At 38.8% G+C, this 26,660-nt stretch overlaps 1 protein-coding gene across 1 annotated transcript in view; it reads right to left on the bottom strand.

Moving 5' to 3' along the window:
* Positions 1-14,477, bottom strand: part of CMTM8 (CKLF like MARVEL transmembrane domain containing 8) — a 33,678-nt gene extending 19,201 nt beyond the window's left edge. The window contains exon 1 of the mRNA XM_088150866.1: positions 13,855-14,477. Coding sequence (XP_088006992.1) covers positions 13,855-14,025 — 171 coding nt within the window. The 5' untranslated portion in view covers positions 14,026-14,477. The remainder of the gene's footprint in view (positions 1-13,854) is intronic.
* Positions 14,478-26,660: the final 12,183 nt, after the last annotated feature.

The following is a 26,660-nucleotide window of genomic DNA, read 5'->3' as shown; positions in this document are numbered from 1 at the left end:
TTTCCCTATTTTGAACTAATTGGTTGTTCCATGACCGGTTCTAACTGTTGCTTCTTGGCCCGCATACAGATTTCTCAGGAGACAGGTAAGATGGTCTGGAACCCCCATATCTTTAAGGATTTGCCACAGTTTGTTGTGATCCACACAATCAAAGGCTTTTGCATAGTCAATGAAGCAGAAGTAGATGTTTTTCTGGAACTCTCGTGCTTTCTCCATGATCCAGCGAATGTTGGCGATTTGATCTCTAGTTCCTCTGCCTCTTCGAAACCCAGCTTGTACATCTGGTAGTTCTCAGTTCACATACTGCTGAAGCCTAGCTTGTAGGATTTTGAACATAACCTTGCTAGCATGTGAAATGAGCACAATTGTGCGATAGTTTGAGCATTGTTTGGCATTGCCCTTCTTTGGAATTGGAACGTAAACTGACCTTTTCCAATCCCGTGGCCACTGCTGCATTTTCCAAACTTGCTGGCATATTGAGTGGAGCACTTTAACAGCACCATCTTTTAGTATTTTAAATAACTCAGCTGGAATACTGTCATCTCCACTAGCTTTGTTGTTAGTAATGCTTCCTAAGGCCCACTTGACTTCACTCTCTAGGATGTCCGGCTCAAGGTCAGTTACCACACCAGCATGGACATCAGGGACATTAAGATCTTTCTTGTAGAGTTCTTCTGTGTATTCTTGCCACCTCTTCTTAATCTCTTCTGCTTCTGTTAGGTCCCTACCTTTTTTGTCCTTTATCATGCCCATCTTTGCACTAAACGTTCCTTTGATATCTCCAATTTTCTTGAAGAGATCTCTAGTCTTCCCCATTCTATTGTTTTCCTTGATTTCTTTGCATTGTTCATTTAAGAAGGCCTTCTTATCTCTCTTTGCTGTTCTCTGGAAATCTGCATTTAGTTGCTTATATCTTTCCCTTTCACCCTTGCTTTTCGCATTCCTTCTTTCCGCAGCTATTTGTAAAGCCTCATCAGACAGCCATTTTGCTTTCTTGCATTTCTTTTTCTTTTGGATGGTTTTAGTTGCTGCCTCCTGTACAATGTTACGGACCTCCGTCCATAGTTCTTCAGGCACTCTGTCTACCAAATCTAATCCTCTAAATCTATTCATCACCTTCACTGTGTACTCACAAGGAATATGATCTAAGTCATACCTGAGTGGTCTAGTGGTTTTCCTACGTTCAATTTAAGCCTAAATTTTGCAGTAAGATGTTCATGATCTGAGCCACTGTCAGCTCCTGGTCTTGTTTTTGCTGTCTGTATAGAGCTTCTCCATCTTTGGCTGCAAAGTATGTAATTAATCTGGTTTCGGTATTGACCATCTGGTGCATGTGTAGAGTCGTCTCTTGTGTTGTTGGAAAAGAGTATTTGCTATGACTAGCTTGTTCTCTTGACAGAATTCTATTAGCCTTTGCCCTGCTTCATTTTGTACTCCAAGGCCAAACCTGCCTGTTATTCCGATTACTCCTTGACTTCCTACTTTAGCATTCCAATCCCCTATGATGAAAAGGACATCTTTTTTTGGTGCTAGTTCTAGAAGGTGTTGTAGGTCTTCATAGAAGCGGTCAACTTCAGCTTCTTTGGCATCAGTGGTTGGGGCATAGACTTGGATTACTGTGATGTTGAATGGTTTGCCTTGGATTCACACTGAGATCATTCTGTTGTTTTTGAGGTTGTACCCCATTACTGCCTTTCCCACTCTCTTTTTGACTATGAGTGCTACTCCATTTCTTCTGAGGGTTTCTTGCCCACAGTAGTAGATATAATGGTCACCTGAATTAAATTCACCCATTCCCGTCCATTTCAGTTCGCTGATTCCCAAGATGTCAATGTTCAATCTTGTCATCTCATCTCTGACCACATCCAGCTTGCCTTGGTTCATAGATCTTACATTCCAGGTACCTAGACAATATTGTTCTTTACAGCATCGGACCTTCTTTTCACTTCCAGATACATCCACAGCTGAATGTCCTTTCGGCTTTGGCCCAGCTGGTTCACTCTTTCTGGAGCTACTTGGGATTGCCCTCCGCTCTTCCCCAGTAGCATATTGGACACCTTCCAACCTGAGGGGCTCATCTTCCGGCGTCATATCTTTTAGCCTTTTGACATTGTCCATGGGGTTTTCTTGGCAAGGATACTGGAGTGGGTTGCCATTTCCTTCTCCAGTGGACCACATTTTGTCAGAACTCTCTGTCATGACCTGTCCGTCTTGGGTGGCCCTGCATGGCATAGCTCATGGCTTCACTGAGTTACGCAAGCCCCTTTGCCACGACAAGGCAGTGATCCATGAAGGGGCATTCTCACATTCCATTACAGCAATATCCCCTTTCCAAGGAAGGTTATTGAGAAAGTTGTGCTGAAGCTTCAAAGGGCCCTAGATAAAGAATTTGCTTAATTTGGATTCCTTTCTATAAGGTTTCAGACCTGGATGCAGTACAGAGACAGCATTGGTCATGCTTGTTGATGGCCTGTGGTAGAACTGGGATGAAGGTGGTACACCCAACCCGGTCCTCATTGATCTCTCAACAGCCTGATATCATTGATCATGGCATATAACTCCAATCAGCCCTAGGGGTGCCAATTGTGAAGGATGATAGGATTGGGAGCCCAACAATAAATGGAGGACGATAAGAAGCATGCTCCTGCTGTCTGAAGGAGGCCTCAGCATTAAAAAAAATCTCTTGGGTGTGAATGAAGAGTATGTGGAAACTGCAGGAGATGCGGGGAACACTGTTCTAATTGCTTCATTGCCTAATATTTGCCAAATCCTTGGCTGCAGATGAATTACAAGTTTACTATTATCTCTACACAAACTGGCTCTGTTTAATGCAGTTTGTTTGGATTTTTGTCTTACTGTAATATATAAATCTAATCCAGGAAAGGAAACCTGGGTTGGCAAATCACAGGGTGTTTGTTCACACTTTGTGTTAATCTAAAGGTGAATTAATCACACTATAGCTTAGCATTATATAGGAACTTTAATCAAAATGTTCACACACACAGATGAAAAGAAGCATTTTGGTCAGAAATCTATATTAAGAACAAGTTTGCAAGATTCTTAAAAGTGACACAATTGCTATAACAGAACAATAAAATATACATGGCAATAATTTTTGTGGATGCTTGGTCACTGATAATTACTTCGTGATGTGATACTGTTTGTTCCACAGAATGCTTAAAGGAAACACAGAAATAAATTCAAATACTGGTTTAAAACGTACTATGAACAATTGCTTATTTGCTTCTGTTTTTTGTCTCTATGGTATCAGTCATGGGTGTCTAAGTATGAATTCTTAGAAGTATGAATTCTTCCTTAGTTTACCTGACACTTCCTGAATCCTTAGATATAGTAGCATTTACCAGATTGATGATTTGGTAAATGCTACTAACAATTCTAAATTTTAAATTTTAAAAATCTTAACACAGACTAATTTGGATACAATTTTACATGCACGTATTTAGAGAATTGCATGACAAGTCACATTAATTGAATTGAACTGAGTACATGGTTTGCTCCATTTTCTACTGAAATCTCCAGTTATGGAAGAAACAGAGTTGGAATGATAGGAATCCTAAAATATTAATCATGACTTAAACATCAGGCCTCTGAAGCCCCCAATTCCATTTTCACTGTCTTCTCTGCAAATTCCTTGGAATCTGTCTGGATTATTTGCAAGGCTTTCCCCCAGCAATGTGGGAAGATGTGTCCCAGAAACTGGTTCCATTCCAGTGTCTGTGGTATCCCTGGTTAGGGCTCAATTTGCAGGCTTTACTGTGGGAAGTTTATTATGACATTCAAGAGAAACTAAAATTGTCTGTAATGTAACTTGTGACACCCCTCCCATAAACTTGCTACTTGAAGTGTCCAAATCACTGATCATTAAAGTAACAAGCTGTTTTACCTACTCATAAATGAGAGTTAAACCAAATATTACTAGAATTCACTTCCCAGTGTATAGTTCTACTATATACAATAAACCATGATCAGAGTTTTCACACATCCTGCAAGGTGAATTAGAGCAGAGCAGGGAATGCTGATGTGATGGAAAAATAATAAAATAAAGCTGGAAACTCTTTCCCCCCCTTGCCTCTCCTGCAGCAAACTCTCTACTTGCTCCCTTCCCCCTGCCTCTCTTTCTGTCCCCTTCCCCTTGCCTCTCCTGAAAACTCTTTCCCCCATTTCCCTCTGCCGTTTCTTGCCCTCCCCCCACTTGCATGTGTAAAACAGAATCAGTCCCAAGCTATGGCATGACCCAAGGATGACCATGCTTCTGCTGCTGAAATAGCCCTCTTAACGCTATCACACTGAAACAATGGGAGAGCCATCACCTGTCTGCTTAAGGATTTGCCGAAGGGGCAACCCCCATAAGGAAATCCTTCCTTAACAAGTGAGAAACTGCAGGAATTCCATTCTTATGAAGAACACGCGGCTGCTCTTCCAACATTCCATTCTCTTTTGCAAGAGATTCCTTAACTCATAGAAAAAAACCACTTGGCCCCTGTTTAACACCTATCCAAAACTTGCCCACCAATCAGATCCTAAGGATTTCTCCCTTCTCAAACCCAAAGTGTATAAGAATCTCTGCCTTTCTATTGTTCAGAGTCCTCTTTCTTGGAAAGCAGGCACCCAGTGATCATTGCAATAAACATGGTTCTTCTCCTCAGGTTGTGCTCCTATCTTTGGCAAAAATTCCACCACACTGACTTAGCATGTGCTGACTCACACATTATATTTTGTCAGACATGAATAATTTGAGGCCCAAGACACAAGTATCCCCTCCCCACTATTTCCCATTGCATAGTTTCCTGCCATTTTTAAATACTCAATACTTAAAGACATTTTAAAAAATGAAGTTAAACCCCAAATTCTCCACTAAAACTGAAGGAAATTCAGCTCTACCTACACATCATCATTGCTGTACCCAGTGGGGCCCCTGGTTCTTCCCCTCCCCAAAATGTCTCCCTGCCATAAAAAACTGCCCATTCCTGCATTAAGCTATATCTTATCTAATAATGATTTAGCGAATATAATGCAATTAGCTGGGTTCATACTTTGCCCTAATTTTAGAGTCTAGTGAACTAGAAACATCAAAATTGCTGTAATAAGTATTTGCATTAAAATAAAATCCTTGGGAGGGGGCAGTGTGCAGGATTATTACTCTTCAAAAGTCAGTGTATAGGAAAAATAAACATAGAGCACAAAGCAAACATCACTCCCAAAATGCCAGGAAGCACTGTATAAAACAAATGTTAACAGAAACCAATTCATAATGGAACAGAATTAAAAATGTTAGTAAGCTTTTCCAAGCACACAGAGCTTAAGCGATGCTTTTATGGGGAGGAGGAAATATTTTAATTCTTGTAAAAGACAGAGAATTCTTTAAAGCACTGAGTTTACATTCTTTTTTGTTCTGCAAGTCTTCATTCAGTCTGAGGGCATCACCACACATCGCATTTGAGCTTCAGGATCAGTAGCACTTAATTTCATGCTGTTGTCTCTGTTTTACCTACAGCTCAGCTGCAATGTCAGAGGAATCACTGTGACTGCAACTTTGGATCAGGAAAGTGAGAACTCTTCACTGTTAGAAGCAGCCTCATTTCCCATTGGTGGGTAGTCTCCAGCTCTTCTCCCTCCCTGTGGGAGTGGAGCCTCCTCAGTGCTAAGCTACCATTTCAGTGGTCCTTCTAATTGAACAGCAATGGCCATGTATCTTCTCACCAAAGCAATCACTCTGCCCCCACCCCCATTCAATTAACAAGATGGCTAGGGAGATGGGATGGGACACTGGGTGGAGGTTGATTTTTGGAGTCTCTCTTGATCGTAGGAAGGACTACTGCTTTCCTCAGGTGTTCTTGGAATTTCAAAGTCAGCAATGGGGAGGACAATTAGGGCCAGTCCAAAAACTGTAGCAGTGTGGAAGTTCTCCCTGTGAGAACAGTTATGGTCAGCTTGTCAATTCTCTTCTAAGTTCTTTGTACGTGGAGCACCTTCCGTGCCACACCTCTCTTGGGTTTTCTTTTATCACCTCCAATTTTGATCTTTATGGACAAAAAAGACTAATCAATAAATTGGAATATATTATGAAGAGGAGGCTGGAACAATGACATCTTATGAGAACAGGTTGAAAGAGCTGGCTGTGTTCAGAAAACGCAGTTAAATAGTTATATGGTAATCATCTTCCAGTAACTGAAGGGCTCCACATAGATGACAGAATAAATGTACTTCCTGTTGTCCCAGGGAATAGGACCCTGGGCTTGAATGAAAAGGACATTTTAATTAAACTTTAGAAACAATTGCCTGGGTGGACAGTGGAACAGATGACTATCGATGAAACAGGACTCTCCTTAATTAAAAAGCTTCTAAGTAAAGCTTGGAAGGCTCACAGGATACTATGCATGTAGTGCATTTATTGCACTAGCAGTAGGCTGGACCCAGCTACCTTGAGATCTTTCCCAACTCTATGATAACAGAATAAATCAGTAAAATGTTTCCAAAGAAAACACATTCTTATTGTCTAGGAAATTAGCTCAAAAGGATTATACTTTTTCAAAGCAACTTCTCAAATGTTTAGTATTTGTACTTCATTCCTTCTAAAGTATTAATTTGCTATTTATATTCCAAGGGGACCTTTAACATTTCTAGATAGACGTAACACTGATAACTGATTTCAAAGATTCAGGTTTGTTGAGGTCTATTACTTCAAGAGCCCTAAAAGAACCTAATTTGAATATCTGCAGCCTGTTCCCACATTCCATCTTAAAAATACCTAACTGCTTCCAGATAAGCCAATTGTTTCTTCCTCTGCCCCCCCCCCCCCCTGCTTTATTGTTTTAGAGAAGTTGACAACCTGCACACTATTTTGTGATCTGGAGTCACTCTAATAAATATATTACCTTAATATATTTATTAATATATTTTAGATTATATTGATATCATAGCAAGTACGTGTGTGTGTGTGCACGTATACATATGTATTCCAACATACAGACATTATCTAGAATATTTGCAATTAGCACATAATCAATTTTGAGAAGGCTCAACTGCATACTAACAGCCTAACAGTTCCCTTTCCCCAAAAGGACAAATTTTATAAAATCGGTGCTATAAGGGCCTGCACTATGTAAATATTAATTACTGAGCTGAGATAAAGATTATTTACAATATAATTAGCTCTAAGAGTAAAGCTTTTTTGTCCTTCAGGGACCCCACCAATTCTTAGTTATTGTACTGTTACTGTTCTTTTTTAAAGAGGAACATACAATGAAATCTCATTTTATTGGGCCTTGATATAACTGAGTTTGTATGGAGTATACCACATTTCCTCTGCATTTATGCAAATTACACAAAGTTGCATTAATGCATGTTGTTCTGTTCATGTCCTACATTTCCTGTATGTCCTACTCTCCAATGGAAAGGACATTCTTGAATAAAGGGCACCCCTTCTCTCCAGCTGGCCTCTTAAAATGAGCTTTCACTGAACAGTAAGTAAAATGGACAATAGCAAACCCCCTATGACTTAAAAGCCAGCAGTGGAAGTTAACCAGGAAGGTTCATGGCTGAGTGGGCATTTGAACCTAGATTGTCCCAACCATAACTCTTAGTGTATTGTCGAAGGCTTTCACGGCCGGCATACGATGGCTGGTGTGGGTCTTCCGGGCTGTGTGGCCGTGGTCTTGAAGTTTTGTTTCCTAACGTTTCGCCAGCACCTGTGACCGGCATCTTCAGAGGGCAGGAGCACAGACAGGAGCAGTTCTCTCTGTGCCCAGTCTGTGCTCCTGCACTCTGAAGATGCCGGTCACAGGTGCTGGCGAAACGTTAGGAAACAAAACCTCCAGAACACGGCCACACAGCCCGGAAGACCCACACCAGCCATCATAACTCTTAGCCTTCTCTAATCAGGAACCTTATAGATCGACTGAATTCCCAGAAACGTCAGCATGGGTTATTCTTAATAAGCCACATTTATTATTTCATTTGCAACAAGGTAATATGGAAACCATTTTAATAAAATATTTGACCTCAGTGATTTCAGAACATTTTGATATTTGAAATACTGTATAGTCTCATTTATATCACAAACATGTAAAGCATGCAATCCTTTACAGGTTTACTGAGAAGTTCCATGGTGTTGAGTGAGATTTATTCCCGAACAATAGAAAAATGGATTATATCTGAAAACTTTCATCCTTAATGGAGTCTCCAATCTGTACACAAAAGATGATAACTTTAAATTGTCATTACCAGTTTTTACCAACATTCTTTGTCACAAGGAGGTAACATTTGATAAGAATGCTGCCCCTCCAATATGAAGCTATTTCCCCTTTATTTGCTTAGTTGTTCTTGGAAACAATAGCAAAGGGAGCTATTGTTTATCTGCAAAAGCAGATATATTCTATTTTTATTCTCAAAACATCAAGGTATATGTAACCAAAGAAATAGTTTTTGCATCAACCAGAGTAATTTATAAAGGTAGAGCAAAGCGCTCACAAAAAACAAATGGTACGTGTTTTAGATTCTTGTAATCATTAACCACTTAAAATTAAATTGTACTGGGGAGGGACATGCACATACTCACCCACCCAAAAAAATCACAGTGGCACTCTGTATAATCATTTGAAACAGAATTTATGATCATAAAGGCAAAGGACATTTCTGATTTTATATGTAAACAGCTAGATCACTATTTGCCAATACAAGTATATTCTGCTATTAAAAATGTTAAGACTATATTGGCAGCACAAGAATAATCTGCCAGTTTCTAATCACTTTGGCAGAGCACCACACTAAGGGTGTGGCGGCTAATGAATGTTGCGGCCGAGAGTAAAACCACTCACTGACTATTCTTTAAACCAGAGCTGTGCCTGTAGCAACCTCTTCGACCAAGGCAACTGAAGGAGAGAAATAGTACAGTTACAGCTTGATTGTATGATTACATTCACACAGAACTCCTGTGAAAGAACAGTTTTCACTATCTAAGCACTCTGTACTCATTGCAAATTAATGTAAATTTATTTGTTTATTCTAAATAAATGAATACAGTGTTGGACTTTAAAACTGTCTTTGTTCCGTTAAAGAAGAGTCAAATGTTTTATTTTCAGTCGTGTTATCCAAAAAGCACCACCATTCAGTTTTTAATATGAAACAAAATTGCAGAACTGCTTCACACAATTCAATCAGCAAATGGCTGAGTTTACAATCACATTAACTCATGGTGCCTTAGTTATGTTTTGCTGAATAATCCTCAACTGGTTGGGTAGATACATTGGACTAACTATAAATTATAGTTAACAAACTATGTGATGGCCAAGTCCACATTAAAAAACAAAAACAAAATTAGGGCATGGTGCAGTGTATGATCTGGTCTGCATGTCTTTAGTAAGTTCAAACTGGGTTGCAGTTACAGTGTGATTTCACCTCAGTACCTAGCTTCAGATCTCCAGAACAGCAAGATTCTGTATATTTTGTTTACTGGAATGCATATCCAGATGTATAATGTCATGGGGGTGGGTGGGATGGATTAGTATATTATGGGATCTAACTATTCATAAACAATCGTTTATGGCTTAATGTGCTATGTGAACCCAGCCAGTTGTGATTTATTTATCAAATCATGGTTACTTTATCATGGTTCATCTTGTCTGGACCTGATTAAAATAAATTGGGTTAGACCTGATTAGTACTTGGATGGAAAGTATCAGGTACTCCCAGGACTGTAGGCTAGACTATGAACTCAAAAAAATATCCTGGAAGAGCACAATGACAAACCACTGCCACATTATAGCTTAAAAAAGCCCTGCTTGGCCATATCCATGAAGCCACCAGGAATAGACCACAACTCAAAGAATGGACTTGATTTTTATGTGAAGCAAGGCATAGTGCGATGTGGCATATTCAACCAACTATGGTTGAAACAAAGTTCAATGTGATGTCTGAGTTTATCCTGTACGTATTTTCTCTATGGAAAGCACTTGTATATCGGGGGGGGGGGGGGAGAAATCTTGGATTCTTATTTAAAATATCATCTGCTTCTGCATGATTTTCCCATCTGTTCAGATCATTGGTGGAGATCCTACTTCATTCTACCCTCATCAGAAATTCAGATGGAGAGGCTTTTCTTTTGGGACTAATGGACAGACAGCTGGAAAAAAGTCATGGAACTTTGTTTTTATATATGATAACTGCAGCGAGATTATTATATGCTCAAAAGTGGAAAGGTCTGGCACGACCCACAATGGAGGAATGGTTGGTGAAGATGATGGAACTTGCTGAGATGGCTAAATTGACTTCAGAGAAAAGACAATATCTACATTTATTGCTGACTGGAAACCCCTTATGGACTTTTTGCATGAAACAGAAAAAAATGAATTTATGATTTGTGGTTTTGATGATTAGAAAAAAATAGTTAATAGAAAAGAGAGCTTTTCTTTTTGTAACCATAGAGTAAGAGATAATCTTGTAATAACCATACTTGTATTTGCAAAGAAAATCAGAAGCTTCTTCTTTCTATTTCATTATCTTTTCTTTTTGCACTTTTTGTACTTCCCCCCCTTTTCCTTTCTTCTTTACTTATATTAGTTTTTGTTAGTTTTTATCTTCTTTTTAAAACTTTTAATAAAATTTATATATAAATAAAATTCAGATGGAAAGAATGAATGTGGGGGTCCTCAAGAGTTCACTGCCTTCCATTTAGACCTGACAAAACTTTACCTCAGTTTCTGAGGCCTCTTAATGTCCCTGTAAACTCTGAATGTCCCTGTTGGAACTCTCCAAAGAAGTTCACTTGCTGAAGGTAGGATATCTTTTTGGCCTTTTGTTTTTTTAAAAAAAGGTTTGTATATTTTAGATCAGTATTTCTCAACCTCAGCAACTTTAAGATGTGTGGACTTCAACTCCCAGAATTCTCCAGCCAGCATGCTGGCTGGAGAATTCTGGAAGTTGAACTTCATATATCTTAAAGTTGCTGAGGTTGAGAAACACTGTTCTAGATCCATGCCCTCCTACTGTTAGTTTTCATTCTTTTTCTTCCAATTGTTGAATTCCTTTCATGTTTTATGTTGTATTTATTATTTTATGCTTTTATGAGGTTTTTGAGTTCTATTTTGAAAGGATCCAGAGAGAAGGACTGTTAGGTAATACAGAAAATGTAGTAAGAAAGCATACAATAATAAATATTTAAATATCAGACAAAAACACAGGTAAGGTTAAGGTTCTATTTTCAAAGCTTCGGCATTTCTCTTGGCAAGCCATTTTACTGCTGCTAATTTTAGTCACCAGTATATATTGTACAGTGTTTTAATACTGGTGATGCATTTTTTTAAAAAAATGTTTTCACTGGGATAAGTTAAATACATTTGTTAATTATAAACACATAAATATAGCACATTAATTTCTGAGCTCTGTTCTGTTTTGTAATGGTTGTATCTGCTGATATCTTTTTCTTTTAAATGCTGCAACTATTTTAAATTATGTTGCTCATTAGTTGTCTTAGCTGCCTATTGCAAATACTAGAACTGTAGGGTAAAAATATTTTAAATCGGGGTGAGTAACCTGAACCCCAGGGCCACATATGATTCTTTGCACCTCCCAAGTATCTTTCTTTAACCCCCAACCCCCCTCTGAACACACTACAACATTTCAGAGGTGCTGTTGTAAAAAAACTGTTACTTTCCCACCATTTTAAGGCAGAGAACACAAAGTTAAAACCTTAAATTGACTTTCACAGGTGGGAGGGGATTAAAAAAAATCCTCAGCCCAACACAAAATGCCATAAAATCCTGGACCCACCTTCATGCTGATGCAGTGGCCCCATTTTGCATCACTCTCCCTAACAGTGAGGTCCTTATAGTCTTCCAAAAATTTATAGCTGTGGCTAAGAATGCCCACTGTTATTTTTAATACACGAAACTAGTAAGTAGATAACATTTGTCAAGGTACAAAATATGCCCAACTTTCTATGTTATATTCTATGCACTCTGATAATGAATTACTGAAAGCACCTCCACATTCCCCTCTCTTCCCAGCTGTTCTCCTACAGTGCACATTCCTGGAGTGGATTTCTGAGTTGATAGCTTCATTCCTCAGCAGCTTTTTTGCCAGTAGTTAACAGAATAAGATATGACCAGAGGTACTAAAGTGTTTACAGTGGCAAAGTCTGCCCTGAGTGCACAGTGTCATTCTGCTTCAGGAAGAAGAACAGGATTCACCTGATGCTGGGTTTCAGAAAAAGTCCTCAGTAATCCATTGTCCACGGCAATTACTGGATCATCCTATATTCCCACTTGAATAAAACTACAGAAGTCAAACCCAAGGAGTTTCCCAGCCTTTTCATTCCAGCCAGCTGAACATGTTCTTTGTCCAAGTTTTCAGCTGTCCTGAGTCTGAATTTTTTTCCACAAATGGAGAAAAGCAACTAGGAAGGGTGTCAACTGGGGACACAGAATGGAGGTAAACTCCAGAGTAAGAAAACAGAAAGCGATGTAGCACTTCAGAAAAGGAGCCAATTTAATAGTGGCCACCTAAAGATCGTATCTTATAGGAAGACAGTAAAACTTTTCTAGCTTTTCAACAGTTGTTCATAGAGCAATAAACTGTATCTTTCTTTCTTTTCTTCAGGGCAGGGGATACATGTAACTGAAGAAATATATAGGAAACCTATTTATTACAAGGTTTCAGGGAAACAAATTATGAGTGGGCTTGAATAAATTCATTAATCTTTAAGTTGCAACTTGCAGCTATATTCTTTGTTGTCTTTGCTGCAATTGGCAAATAGAGCTGTTCTTCTGAGGAAAAAATGTTCTATTTCCTTATAACATTTGCAAAGAAATGTACATGTTGCTTGGTTATCTAAAAATCAAAAGTATAATTTGCACAAGGCTTACACCCATAAAATGGCTTCATTGACAACAGTCCTGGCATTTCTAAAGCAATCTGAAAGTTCTGCACATGTTCAGGGTGCCCACAATGTGAATTGACTACAAACCATTTTTTTTTTTTGCCTCCAAGTCAGTCTTGGTGACTACATGGACACGTTCCTGCAGTTTTCTTGGCAACATTTTTGCAAGGGGTTGATTATTGCCTTCATCCGAGGCTCAAAGTCACCCAGCTAGTTCCCTAGTTATTAAGATGCTCCCAGTCCAGCACCTTAATCAGTAGACCAAATTGCCTCTTACACAAGCCACAAGCCAAAATGAATAAAACAGATCTTTCTTGGTTTTTAACCACTCCCAGGTTTTCAGAATACATTATATAATTATTTATGTTAATTCATTATGTTGCTCAGACATTTAAAATATGCTTCTGGATTTTGAGGCCTTCACCCTTAGTAAAACTTAAAACAATGATTTGTGAAAAGAAACGAAGACACGGAAAACAGTGAGACATAATTTGAATGGTTTTAAAGAGAAGATGCAGAAGATTGCCTAAATTTAAAGGTTCCTTGTGGCTTGAGGCCAAATGCCCCTTCTGCCCCTCTTACTAGAGATCTGGGTCCTAGAACCTACTTGTGGACTGCTTTGAGCGAAGAGTGGCGACGGCGGGGTGGAAATCCCAGGTAAATAAATATATTGTAACAAGAGGAAAAATCCTTGCTGAAAAATCCTAGTAACTGTTTTGACAAGGTTAAAATTAAACCAAATAACCCGATTTCCTGGACTTGCAAGCCACACTGACCGGTAAGCTAACCACGTGGGCTGCGTCCACAAAGCCCGCTAAAGCCAAAATGCAGCTTGAGGCAACGTGCGAATACAGGCTTTTAGTGGCACGTGTACTGACGCGTCTATTTAAGCCAAGTCCGTGGGACTTACTCCCACGTTCGCTTTGCCTGCGACCGCCCCCTGGGAGTGGTAGACTTACGATTTCAGTCACCATGAGCGCTCCGGGAATCGTCTTCAGAAATTCCCTGTCGTAGGCGAGCGTGCTGGAACTGGACGAGAAGGTGGCCGCGAAGGAGCTGCTGGTCGTGGTCACCGTGTGCGAACGAGCGCGCTCCTGGTGCGGGTGGCTCTCGTGAGGCGGCTGCTCCATCTTCAGCTGCAGCGGGGACACCGCCGAGAGCCCGGCCGCCCGGCTCCCGCAGCCACAGCCAGGGCTCCTCAGCCCAGCTGGCTCTGGACTTGCGGTCGGAGGTTGCCGCCTGGAGAAGCAAATTGCGCGCAGGGTTGTTCGGGAAGGGCTGACTTTGGCTCAGCATCCGCGAGCGACGCCTGTGAAAAGCCCCGCCGGCGGGACTCCTGGGGGCAGAGCTAAGGGGACGCAGGCAGGCGGGCGGGGAGGGAAGAGGCCTCCGTCACCTGGGGCCGTACAGTCTAGGGAGGGGTCGGGGAAGGGAAAAACAAGGCTCGCGCTACCTCCAAGCCCTGGAGCTGCCTGTTCCATGTTGACTCTTCTTGGTCTCGGTTTGGAATTTTGCTGAGTGACAAGAAACGTTGTCTTGACCGACCTCATTACTGATGTGACACACTTATCTGGGTGCAAAAGCCCCTCTGGAATCAGTTCAAATTCCGAAAGAGGCAACAGAGATACGATTGGATCGAACAGAGACTTTGAAGGATTACATCAGAAAATGCACGATTGTCGTTACCAGTATCTCCCCCTTCTCCTCTTCCTCATTATGATGGTTAGCGACGAGAATCACAAATTCAAAACCAGCTGTAGATATACATACAGGCTTGCTTCCTCTTTCTTGACTTTCAGTACTATTGAAGTTTTGCTTTATTAACAGAACAATCCTCTCTCTCTCTCTCTTCCTCCCTCCCTCCCTCCGTCCCTCCCTCCCTCCCTCCCTCCTTAGAAGTAAGCTTCACTGAATACAGTTGGATGCATGTGTAGAGTTTTCAACATACTTTTGAATTTTTTGTGAGCCGTTTTGAGTTTAAAATACTTTGTAAGGCAGGCTGCACGTTTTCATAGCAGTTAATATAGCATGTTAATTGTCTTTTGAATGCAGAAGTATGCTTGGCAAACCAAGGAGTCAATACAAGGACTATAGACTTCATCAATCTCAGTGTAAAAAATGGACACCAATGGTACCCCTGATGTAATGTCAATGTCAGTTTATCATCTGGCATTCCTAGTGCATGGATAGTAAAATAATACACCACAAAAGCTGATACTCAACAGAATTGTAGACACAAGATTGCTTTAACAAAGTTACATGACCAATGTACTGTTCTCTTATTTGGACAGTCTACAATTCCATAGCTATAGGCTACATTGTGAAGTAAAAAATAAAATCCTGAATGAATACAAGAGCAAATTACCTTCTTAATTTTTCCCAAGGAAACTACATGATCCTGCCCATGCAGTTGCCAGGAATTGGGTTTAAATAAAAACAGACTTGCAATATGTAGCAATTTTCACATTGGGGTGCTTTCAAGCAAATACCTTCCCATGTGAAACTTGTGACATATATGACATTCCCACAACATGCTAAGCTGAAATTTTCCCAACAATAGTTTATTGAATGCATAACAGTTGGTTCAGACAGGCAAACACACTGTTTGGCTTGAATCCAGCCTATAGTCTTTGCATCAGAACAATTCCAGTTCATTGTTGCTTATCTCATGACTAATGTTTAAAAAGCATATATTATAATCCTCCAGGGATTTGCAGTTTCCTGCTTGATGCCCTCCCCCACTGCTGGCTAGGAGTTATTAGTTTGTAGGCCAAACACACTTGGGGCACACTGAGGTTGGAAAAAGCTGGTTCTATGATATCTCTTCCTGTATGGAAAGCAGGAACATAAAGGGAAGCAGTTATAACCTAAGTACCTGTTCCTTGCTTATAATAGGCTTTTGTGCATATGGGATGTTTAATGGAGGAATGAACATGTCATTCTCATATTGATATTCTCTAAATCTACAGGTATTTTTTAAATCAGCCCTCCAATCTCTCTGCCAATCTTAGTTTGTATCCATGAAGAGAACCATACTTGTACTCCAAATGCCACCTCTGTAGTGTACCAGACAAATACGTGTTAGGATCCCTGATTGTATATGGGTTTAAGTGCTTGAATCAAACATGCATAAGCTTGATTCATTTTTATATAAGCAATATTGGGGGGATGGAGGTGCATTTTGCACCTCTGAGCATTGGAATCTATGCAGGGAAGCCCTGTACACATTTGGCATTCAGTTTGTGAACACTGGTCATGTCGAGAGGCTGGAGCTAGTGGGCACAATCCTGTTTTATATATGTGTCATACATGTATATACTATGTATAGACTCTTAAGAGTCCCCTGGACTGCTAGGAGGTCAAACCAGTCAATCTTAAAGGAAATCAACCCTGATTGCTCATTGGAAGGATTGATAATGAAGCTCAAGCTCAGATACTTTGGTCACCTAATGCGAAGAGAGGAGTCTTTGGAAAAGACCCTGATGCTGGGAAAGATTGAAGGCAAAAGGAGAAGAGGACGGCAGAGGATGAGATGGTTAGATAGTATCACTGAAGCAATGAGCATGAAACTGAGTAAACTCAGGGAGACAGTGAAGGACAGGAAGGCCTGGCGCAATATGGTTCATGGGGTCACGAAGAGTCGGACACGACTTAACAACTGAACAACAACAACATGTATATATATATATATGATATATGACTCAGCAAAGATCTATGAACTCTTTTTTGCTCTTGTGACTGTTTGCAGAAATGTACTTAGCACAGATGATGAAGAAGCTAAAATTCATTTATGGGGCTGAATCTGTTATGCAGCTTATCCCAAATTAATGCTTATTACATGTGTTGGAAAATGTAAGAGTTAAAGTGTTGGATTGGATACCCAAGTCCAAGGATACCCAAATCCAAGGATATTCAAGTACTAGTTTACCTTCCACCATGAACCTCACTGGGGACCAGTCACTCTCAGGTTACCTCCCAGGGTTATAATTTTGGAGGAAAACAGGAGGTAGGAACACTCTTCCTCAAGAGTTTAATTGCAGAAATAATTTATTTCCTATTGGAGGGCACTTCATTTTTAGATTACAAAAATAAATTGCTTTTAGAACAAAACAGCTATAATTTGTTTGCTTTCTCCCAGAAGGAAACTTCACACCTGTTTTACATTACTGTTCATTTCTACCAGTTGCCAGGTTAATGTAGCTTTCTTAAACATATCAAAGCAGTTATTCCACAAAGAAAGCATTTCATGCCCAAAGGCCATGTTGCATTATAGTGGCTGAAATTCAGTAAGTATAAATTCCTTACATCCCTTTTGCCATTCTTCTTAAACTGCACCCATAGGTAGCATTCTTTAACTTGTGGAGTTTCTTTTGTCCCACAATGGGCAATTTTTTCCAGAATCAGTTCTGCCAAGTACAATTGTAACACTTCACTTTGCGATCACACAATTAAGAAATAATTTTACCACTTGGCTGAATCATCTTAGCTTTGTTAGAACTCAAGACCTTAACCCTCCAAGAACGTATTTTTTGTTCTGCATCTTTATTCTGACAAAAAAAATTTAAAGTTGCTGAGGGATCCACAAAAGCTATATTTTCTTACATGTAGATAACATCAGAGACAAAATAATTGAATGCTGCCACTTGAACAATCACCCTTTTATTGCCATATAGTCAGTAAGAAAGGAGACCATTTACCTTACTTTTATAATGAACCTTTCAAGTAAAAGTGCAGCATGGTTGCTATAGTAATTCAGCCAACACTTCACCTATATTTGTTTCAGTAAGACCTCCGTCATAGGAAGGTGAGTGCTACATGTACAGATTCATCTATGTATAAGCCTGCATAACATAATTGTCATAATTCTGAAATCCACTATTTATCCAGCAGAGAATTTTCATCATAGTGCACAGCACTGATTTTATGTACATTGATACGATGAAAAGGAATATGAAAAATTCCTGGGTTGAAAAATACAACTTGCATAGCCTTTCATAGAAATTAGTTTTGTTCCTTGCTGGATGCAAGCAGAACGTATTTTAAATAAATTTTAATGCAAGTACATTATATTGAATCATAAATAATAATCCTATGCAAAAACACTAAGGAATTCCTGGAAGCTTGGCATTCAGACAAATCAGCCATCAATAGACACATAGAAATAAACCACATTTATGCACCATTCAAAAGAGACAATAAAAAAAGCTAAGAAGGAAACAAGACCAGAACACATCCTCCCCAGCAACCAATACCCAGATAAGCAGGGATTAACACCAGGCAGAAAACAATGCCCTAATCAAGCAGAAAACAACACCCTAATCCACACCCCCACCAAAACTGGCAGGGCAATCTACTGTATATAAACAGGGAGCAAACCCCACACTCACTAGCACTGATGATGTTACCTAGTTGGGTAATGAAACATCTGCAAGCAACCAACCAAGTTCAGACAGCACCAAGGATTCCACATTATTAAATATTCTAGCATTACCTATGTTGCCCTTTCTCAACCTGATGCCCTCCATATGTATAGAATCACAAGTTATTGTCATGCTGGATAGCAATTGATGGGAGTTGTATTCCATCATGTCTCAACATCAAGTTGGAAAGGATGCCCCCAAGCTGTTATTAAAAAAACAAACTGTGTCTGTAGACTAGGGTACTAAGAAATTACTGTAAAATTTACTAGATGATAATAGTTAAGGGAAAGAACACCAAAACAACAGATACAATTATATATTATTAGTTTGCAATGCAAATGAGTCTCTCAATGGAAAGGGACAGATTTGACTCAAAATCTGGCCTAGAAAAAATAAGAGGATCATTCTGTCTCTTACTGCAGTGTTCCTCAACCGTCGCAACTTTAAGATACGTGGACTTCAACTCCCAGAATTCCCCAGCCAGCCATGTTGTTGAAGTCTACATATCTTAAAGTTGTGAAGGTTGAGGAACACTGTCTTACTGGCAGCAATTTTATTCTTTCGAGATGATTACCAAGCTATACATGACCCTGAAAAGGAGGGAGGGAAGGAAGAAGCCAGGCCAGCCAACTATTTCCTGCAATCAGCAAAATCCCACAAGAAAAGTTCATTACTAGAATGGATAAGAAGAAATAAAATGGATATAATTTGCCCAACATTACACCTGGCTAGGAAAGAAGAAAAATTGCAAATCCTGTAGATTAGACACCATAAAGGTTCCTATAACTTGTGTCTACATGCTTTGTAATAGTATGAGCAAGCACTGAAAGAGTTTTAAAGACAAACTGTAGATGGCAATGCTAACAGTACTGTATGAACAAACACAACAACACTTTTTTTTTCACCAGATAACTGGTACTGAGGTACAAAAAGCTACTCATTTCTGGAATCTACTTAATTGTACTTGCAACTGGCTAAGATTTGTTCCAGCTTCATTCTGCTCTGCCAGATTCCATCTTAATTCCACCTCTACCCTGTTCTATCCTTTTCTGTCTTGGCTCTTTTGGCACAAACTTCAACCCAGGCTCTGCTCCAGGAAGGGAGTGTACCTAGATTTGTACCTTACTGGGGAGAGAGGAAAAAAAGAGGCACTGACCGTATCTTAGTCCACCATACGTGCAAAGTATAAAAAACTTTTGTGCGGGAGTTTTGATCACAATATTAATGTATTCTTATGATCTTCTACTATGTAAATAATTGTATCTGCCTATGTGGCAAACATGAAACAGACTTACAGCAAGGAAGGTAATTTAATACACTGCGCCGTTTTTAGCAGAGGTTAAAAACTGGCTGGTACGATACATAGCAAAAACAAAACAAAACAAAACAAAAACTCTTGGCTAATACGATCATGATCTAAGCTCTGATAGCATTCTAAAAACAAGCAAATGATGCTATCTTTTGATAAAACTGGAGCCAGCAAGTGAGAACAGTGGTTATGTAAAGAAAGAGTAATTTAAACTGAAGGAATAGAAAAACCGAGAATACCTGTACCTCTAATCTGAACTAAAACAGAGTCCTCCATTGTGAAGAGTATCTAACAGTATCTAACAACCTCACTTAAAATGCTGATGAGTACTGAAAGGACATGTCAAAATGTAAAATATATTGTATGCCCCACCCGATTATTTTTATTTTCCAAGTTTTAATTTTCTGATTGCTGTTTTGGGATTTTTTTCCTCCCTTTTATTGTCCCTACTATATAGAGCTAGTAAAGATGCCATTTCCAAATTGTGTGAGTCTGTGTATGCACCCACATACACTTGTCACCTTTTTCCACTGTTGAGTGTTGGCTTTAACTCAAGTAAATGGGGCTAATGTACTTTGATTCTAGTGCTCCAAGACATACATGGGCATATGTGAACACTAAAGCCCAGTGTTCTGCACCGCTTTGGCTGGCAAGATTCATTTTGAACAGTTACTTTACAATCTTGCTATGGTCTAAGATCGTAGCCTTCGATTCTTTCTTGAGGATCCAAACATGAAATGCCAGGTGTTGCCCTTTTCACTCCCATCATATCTTCTTGATCAGTGAAGGCTGCTAAATATGCTTGAGATTTAGCTTTCCTACAATAAATTTAACTGCATCTATTACAAAATCAATTTAAAATTTTGGAGTTTTTTTTAAAATATTATAACCAGCTTGCTAATATAGCTGCTTCAGTGATTTGTAAAATAAGTGTTATTATGCAATATTCAAGGAAATCTATACCACAATCAAACTGGGTTAGATTGGTAATGAGAAATATGCTGATGCTGCATGGTCAAAAAAACCACTATTGCCTTCTACTCACTCTGTCAGTGGAGGAAGGGAAAGTACATATTACTTGAAACATCCCTCAACACTTTCCATTATCTACATTTGATCAACCTCGTAAGTGGAAATTGTAGTCTTGTACAAAGATATTAGGCTATTGAGTTGTCAGAAGAATACAGTAGAAATCACAGATCACTATTTAAGGTTTCTTAAGGATTATGGGTCAAAATACAGTGGAAAAGGAAAAAAATAGTAAAGAAAAAGAAAAATGCACAATGACTTAGTTGCCTATTACATAATGTGTAACACTCCCTTCTAACTTGTGCTCATGATGTACATTGAAAAAGAAAGCAACAGCCTTGGGGCAAGACGTGATGAAAGTTCTAGTCCTACATATTTGAAAGGTGCCAACTCTGGGAAAGTCTGACATGTAAACAGTTTTGGTAGACCCTGTACCAATGAAGATTTCCAGCCCAAGTCCCAGCAGCTAATAACTGAAGCAAAAGTCTGACTCAGCCAGGTTTCATTACCGATAGGCATCAGGACAATTCGTAATATTTATTATGCACTGGTTATGTGCTTGACAAACATCTGCAAGGGGAAGTTTCAGTTTCTGCAAATAGCTTTGTTTATAGGTAAATATACCCTGAGATCAGAGGAGCAGCAGTGATCCCATCAAGTAGGCTGCTAATGATCTCATCTCATCAAAGTTGTTGCTATTTTCACAACATTTTGCAGCTGATTTAAGACCATCTCACTGATAATCCAAGGGTATTCTCCACAGGGGAAGTGCATTAGTCTGTTGCAACAGAAAGAAAGAGCCTGGAAGTAAGGCATGGCAAAAACAACACAACACATATTACAAAACAATGTATTCTGACCTTGCACCCCCTTCCTGTGCTACCTTTAGACTATTTCAAGTGATGTTCCAGATGACTGTTTTGGGAATTCCTTGAACCTGAAAAAACTGGATTTGCAGTAAAGACATGCTTTTTCTCACAAATCTTTGCTGGAATGTCATGGTACAGTGGTATAGAAATAGCTATTTATTTCTATTTGGTTGTATTCCTGCTGTTTTAAATTTATTTATGTATCACTTTATTTAAATCCACCTTGAGTTTTCTTGGAATTTCTGAGAATATAAATGTAAGCTTTATGCAGACTCCCTGCACTATCTTTGCAGCCTCCAGAGCATGTCATACATTGTGCTACTGAAATTCTAAGCCATCATTTTCATCAGCATGAATAAATAGCAACATATCTCCTACAGAGTGCTAACTCTGTTCCCTAACTATTCATTTAAGAATCACTTATTACAGATAAATAAAGAAGTGGATGGTACAACTGTATGCACAGCAGTAAGTGCAGAATTTTCTTATTTCAAATTCTCAGCGCCACCCCTTTTTAAAATAAATTATGCATCTCAGAAGACTTGCAGTCCACAGATTTTTTTAATTGCAGCAATTGTTTCAATTTACTGAAGATAAGGTAAAATATAGTGGGAGCACTCACATCAGTAGGGGATATTTGAAAATAGCTGCTTTCATGAGAACTGTGTTCTTTTTGCCACTTAAGGCAATTAAAAAAAGCACTGATATCTTGAAAGGAAGCTTCCCAAATCTCAATTTTTAACACAATAGAAAAATGTTGTGATATTCCCAGGGAGTCCTCTAGGTGATCCTGGATACAGAGTTCTGTATAATGCATAGCATTATCAGTCTTAACTTGTACCCTCCAGTTGTGTTGGAATACAATTCCCAGAATTTCCTAAGAACAGGACTGTTAGACTTACCGTTGGGAATTCTGAGAGTTGTAATTCTGAAGCATTTAAAAGACTCTGTTTAGGGAAGGCTGCTTTCCCCACAGAGGTTTTCAGATTCAGTCTCCAAGTAAAGGATTAGGCACCAGATAATGGGGAGGACCTCTTTCTGATATTATGGTGAGTCTTTGCCAGACAGACAGACACCACTGGGCTGAATGGCAAATAATCTAAACTGACATTAAAGTATTTTCCTGGAAATTAATTATCTTGAATCAAGAATGAATCTTAGATACACCTTTATATCTTAAATTACTATTTACAAAGCCATTCCCTCATTTTGACATATATAGTTTTATTTAAAATAGAGAATACTCATATGATTAATTTGCCAGTAGATGGAAATGAAGAATGGATACAATTTTATATATACAGTTGAATGCAAAAGCCCACTGATCACTGCATGCTTGAAATATCTCCAAAGGTTGTCAATAATATTGATTGGGATTGGGATTGGGAGGCCATTCCAAAACTTTTATCTTTTCTCTAAGTACTTCATGGTTGATTTGGAAATGTGTTTCAGAATGTTGTCTTGCTAAAATATCCTACCACTTTTCAGCTTCCATTTCTTAGCTGCTTGTGGGACATTAGCTTCTAGGATATGTTGATCATTAATTGAATCCATGCATTAATTGAATCCATGCGTCTTTTCACCCACAAAATTTCCTGTGTCACTGATTGCCACACCCCCCAAAGCATAATAGAACCACCCCATGCTTAACAGCAGAATAGGTGACAAGGTGCTCTTTCCCTCAAATGCTTCAGCCTTTTTTCTCCAAATATATCTTGTGTCCTTGTGGCTGTGCAGTTCAAAAGCACTTTGCTCCAAAGTATTTTAGGCATATTAAAGTTTTTTTTTGCTTATTTCAGGCAATGACTTTTGTGATAAAGCCAGAGAAAAGGTTTCCTTCTGACAACTCTCCCACAGAGATTATTGTTATATAAGCCTGGTGTACGTGGACCTGTAGATCGCTCCTCTATTGTCAGCTAAACTTTTCAGCAGGTCCTTTGCAGTGATCCGTGCATTGTTTTGCAGATCTGACTGGTCTTTAAGGGCAATTCTAGCAGAGATTTTTCTTTGTTTTCCAGATCTTGCCTTGACTCCAACAGTTCCATGTAAGTTTTGTTCCTTAACAATGCTTCTCACAGTTGAAATTGTTAGCTGGACACATTTAGAGATTTATTTTAATAGCTGTAACAAGCCAAAGAAAGGAAAACCTCTAAATAGCATAGCAGTCAATAGACAAGAATTGTTAATTGAATAGAATGTGCCCTAAATGTCTCTGCACACTTAACAAAGAGGAGAGTTTAGAATGCATTGTGTTGCAAAAGAAGATCCCTACCCAGTTTGGGAGATTCCAAGAATAAAGATGCACTTATATAAGAAGAAAAGAAGTAGATTTTATTTTAAAACTGTTACCCTTCAAGGTGCAAGGAAAGATCTGGGTTATCTTGTGAAGGACCCTGCCTTGGGTCTGACACTCATTGGAGTCCACAGATAAGTCTCAACACCCCATACATTTGAGTGGGATTTTATAGGATAAACATACAACTACATGACCCAACTCCATGGTCCCTGCCTACAATTGCTATTTATGAGACATAGTTGCCCATCTTACATGTGCATATTTTTGCTGTTCCCATACATTATTGAGACTAGCAATGTGCCAATAGCCCATTTCCAGTCACTCCAGAATTTAGTAGCCATTTATCTCTTCCATTAATGTGATTTAGGTTGACTTCCAGATGAATTTTTAATCCTAAACAATAACAATCGCTACCTGATTCAGCATGCCACAATAGCCTTCCTCTACTTTGTAAGCATGAATTATCTTCATTTTCAAATGCTCAGACAGCTGCTAAGAGGAGCCCTTAATTGTTGAAAGTTACAGAACAACCACCACAATCTGACAGGTGAGAAGACTCAGAGTATTCACTGGTGGAATTCTTTTTGCCTGGCTAAATAATCAACCACATTATTTGGGCCTTATTAACAACTTAGAGGTTTTTGTTTTTTTTAAAAAAAGTAGCACTGAATCAACTGGAAGAATGTCCAAACTTCCACACCTGCTACATTCACTTTTTTCTTATTCTGAATCTATAAACTGCAATGAAATAACAAGTATGCATTCAACTTTGCAAAAAGATGTTATGTTTAACTTTGTCCCAAGTAGAGTTGTGTCAGCAAAAATTTCTGTCATGAAGAGAACCATCGAAACATACAATTTGACCCGGGTATTCAAACGTTTGCATGCAGCTGTATATATATGTCAGAGTAATTACAAATAGCAATCCATGTTATATTATCCCTGGGAAAAATAGTTTCAATGGCATAATGGAAACTTTCTAAACAAAGCTAATATTGCCCCAAAGCACTTAGCAACAGCATTAGTATGAAAAGTTAAGAGCCAGGTGGCAGCTGACTAAATCACCATGTCAAGAGCACATGTGACTTCTGATGGTGCACTGGAGGCCCGAGCTATAGCAACCAGAAAGCTACCGTTTGAGGAATGATTCATTACAGCTTATTCCAGTTTCCTCATTATTTTCTGTCAATCAACATAGGAAGAGAATTACTTCTGATGTGTAAAGAATGAGGAATGGTGAAAAGACTTTTAATACCATGGGGATATACCTCCTTTGTGGAATCCAAAATAGGTCATCTTGATTTGGGGCAAATCTCCATAAAATCCAAACAAGGAAATCTTTCTTCTCTGGATTCATATTAGTCATGGAGAGCAATAGTATGCCCTGAGGCCTTAGTGTGCCTGAAGACAGCTTGTTGCTTTCTGCTCCACCTAAGTTTTAATTTAAAAAATATATTTAATGAATACTTAATATTTAATTAATGGAAAACAAAGCACAAGCTTCTAGTATCACCTTTATTTACAAAGATGTTTTAAGCTTCACCCTTCAGGCATTCTTGGGAAATAGCAGTAATGGGAGGCTGCAATCCAGTGCTTTGTTTGAAATGTGCCCCAAATCCTCCCCCAAACCTAAGTTGGGTGGCAACAGGGGTCAAACAAGTCAATATGGAGTCTGTGACTGCACAACTAAACCACTGCCCCTTTTTTATATGCACTGCAGGTGCCATGTTGACTTCTTTGATCACCTTGTGGACACCATTGGATGGGAAAGAGCATCTTGGAAGACTAAAAGACATGGAGGAGAGTAATTCCACCAGTTACCCTTCTAGTAGATGAATCTTTGTGATTTGTTTAGCCCTTTTATGGTCTCAGAATTCCAGATATAATTCCACTCTTGTTTTAAACTGAGGAATATTGTTAGGAATTTATTGAGAACTGGCTTGAATTCCATTACTGTCTAAAGGAAATTAATGCCTTTGAGGAGGAAAAGCCCTCACATTAAATAATTTAAATTGATATCATAGTTAAAGAAATGGTAACTGTAATTTCATTCTCCAGAAATTAGACATGCATTATATAATAAATGAAAAGAAAAAAAACCACGCAGTGAATGTAATTATTATCCTGACATGTTTATTTCCAAAACTAGCTGCTGCCTGTGTGATTTACTAATTTATGCATCTATTATATCAGTTCAACGCCAAAACTTCTCAAAGCAGATATCCTTTGAATTTCAAAGTTAAAATCCAAAATGTCATATTTCTGATAAAACAAAGATATAAGAACTTTACTTTTCTCTGTTTTTAAAGCTGTAGTGAAAGGCCTAAGCTGTCTGAACTTGGAGCTTTAAAAAAAAATATATATATATATATTCAGGATGACAATATCTTTCTGATCAATACAGTGTAGATTATTTAGGGGGTTCTTGTAACTACAGTATCCTGAATTATTGTGTATTAAACTTGGAACTTAGTACATTTTAATTAATTTTGAATAGTTTCAGGGCTGTCCTACAAAATTAAATTTTATTAGTGCTGATATGATGGGGTTCCTCCCTAACTCAAGTAGTCTGAGTACCTACAGATAAAACAGCATATGGTCTACTATGGTTCAAGCTTGCCTTTCATGGCCATAGTATTTTATCTCATAGCCTTGTATTTTTCTATGCACAAACCTTTGATAAGAACTGTTTTCATGGGGCTTGTGTATGGCAGCTGTTGACTGTTCATTCTTAATTCTTAGACTGACTTCTAAGAGTTTGGTACATATAAATAGTTTTGCAAAAAACTAGTGTTACCTTTTAAGAAACATGTTTAGACTATCAGCATTCTCTTGGCATTAT

Source organism: Python bivittatus, unplaced genomic scaffold (assembly GCF_059951505.1).
Source record: "Python bivittatus isolate LINGU-HERP-01145 unplaced genomic scaffold, Pbiv_v1 ctg000610_np1212, whole genome shotgun sequence".
Taxonomy (NCBI): Eukaryota; Metazoa; Chordata; class Lepidosauria; order Squamata; family Pythonidae; genus Python; species Python bivittatus.
This window is presented reverse-complemented; position numbering and strand designations above follow the sequence as displayed.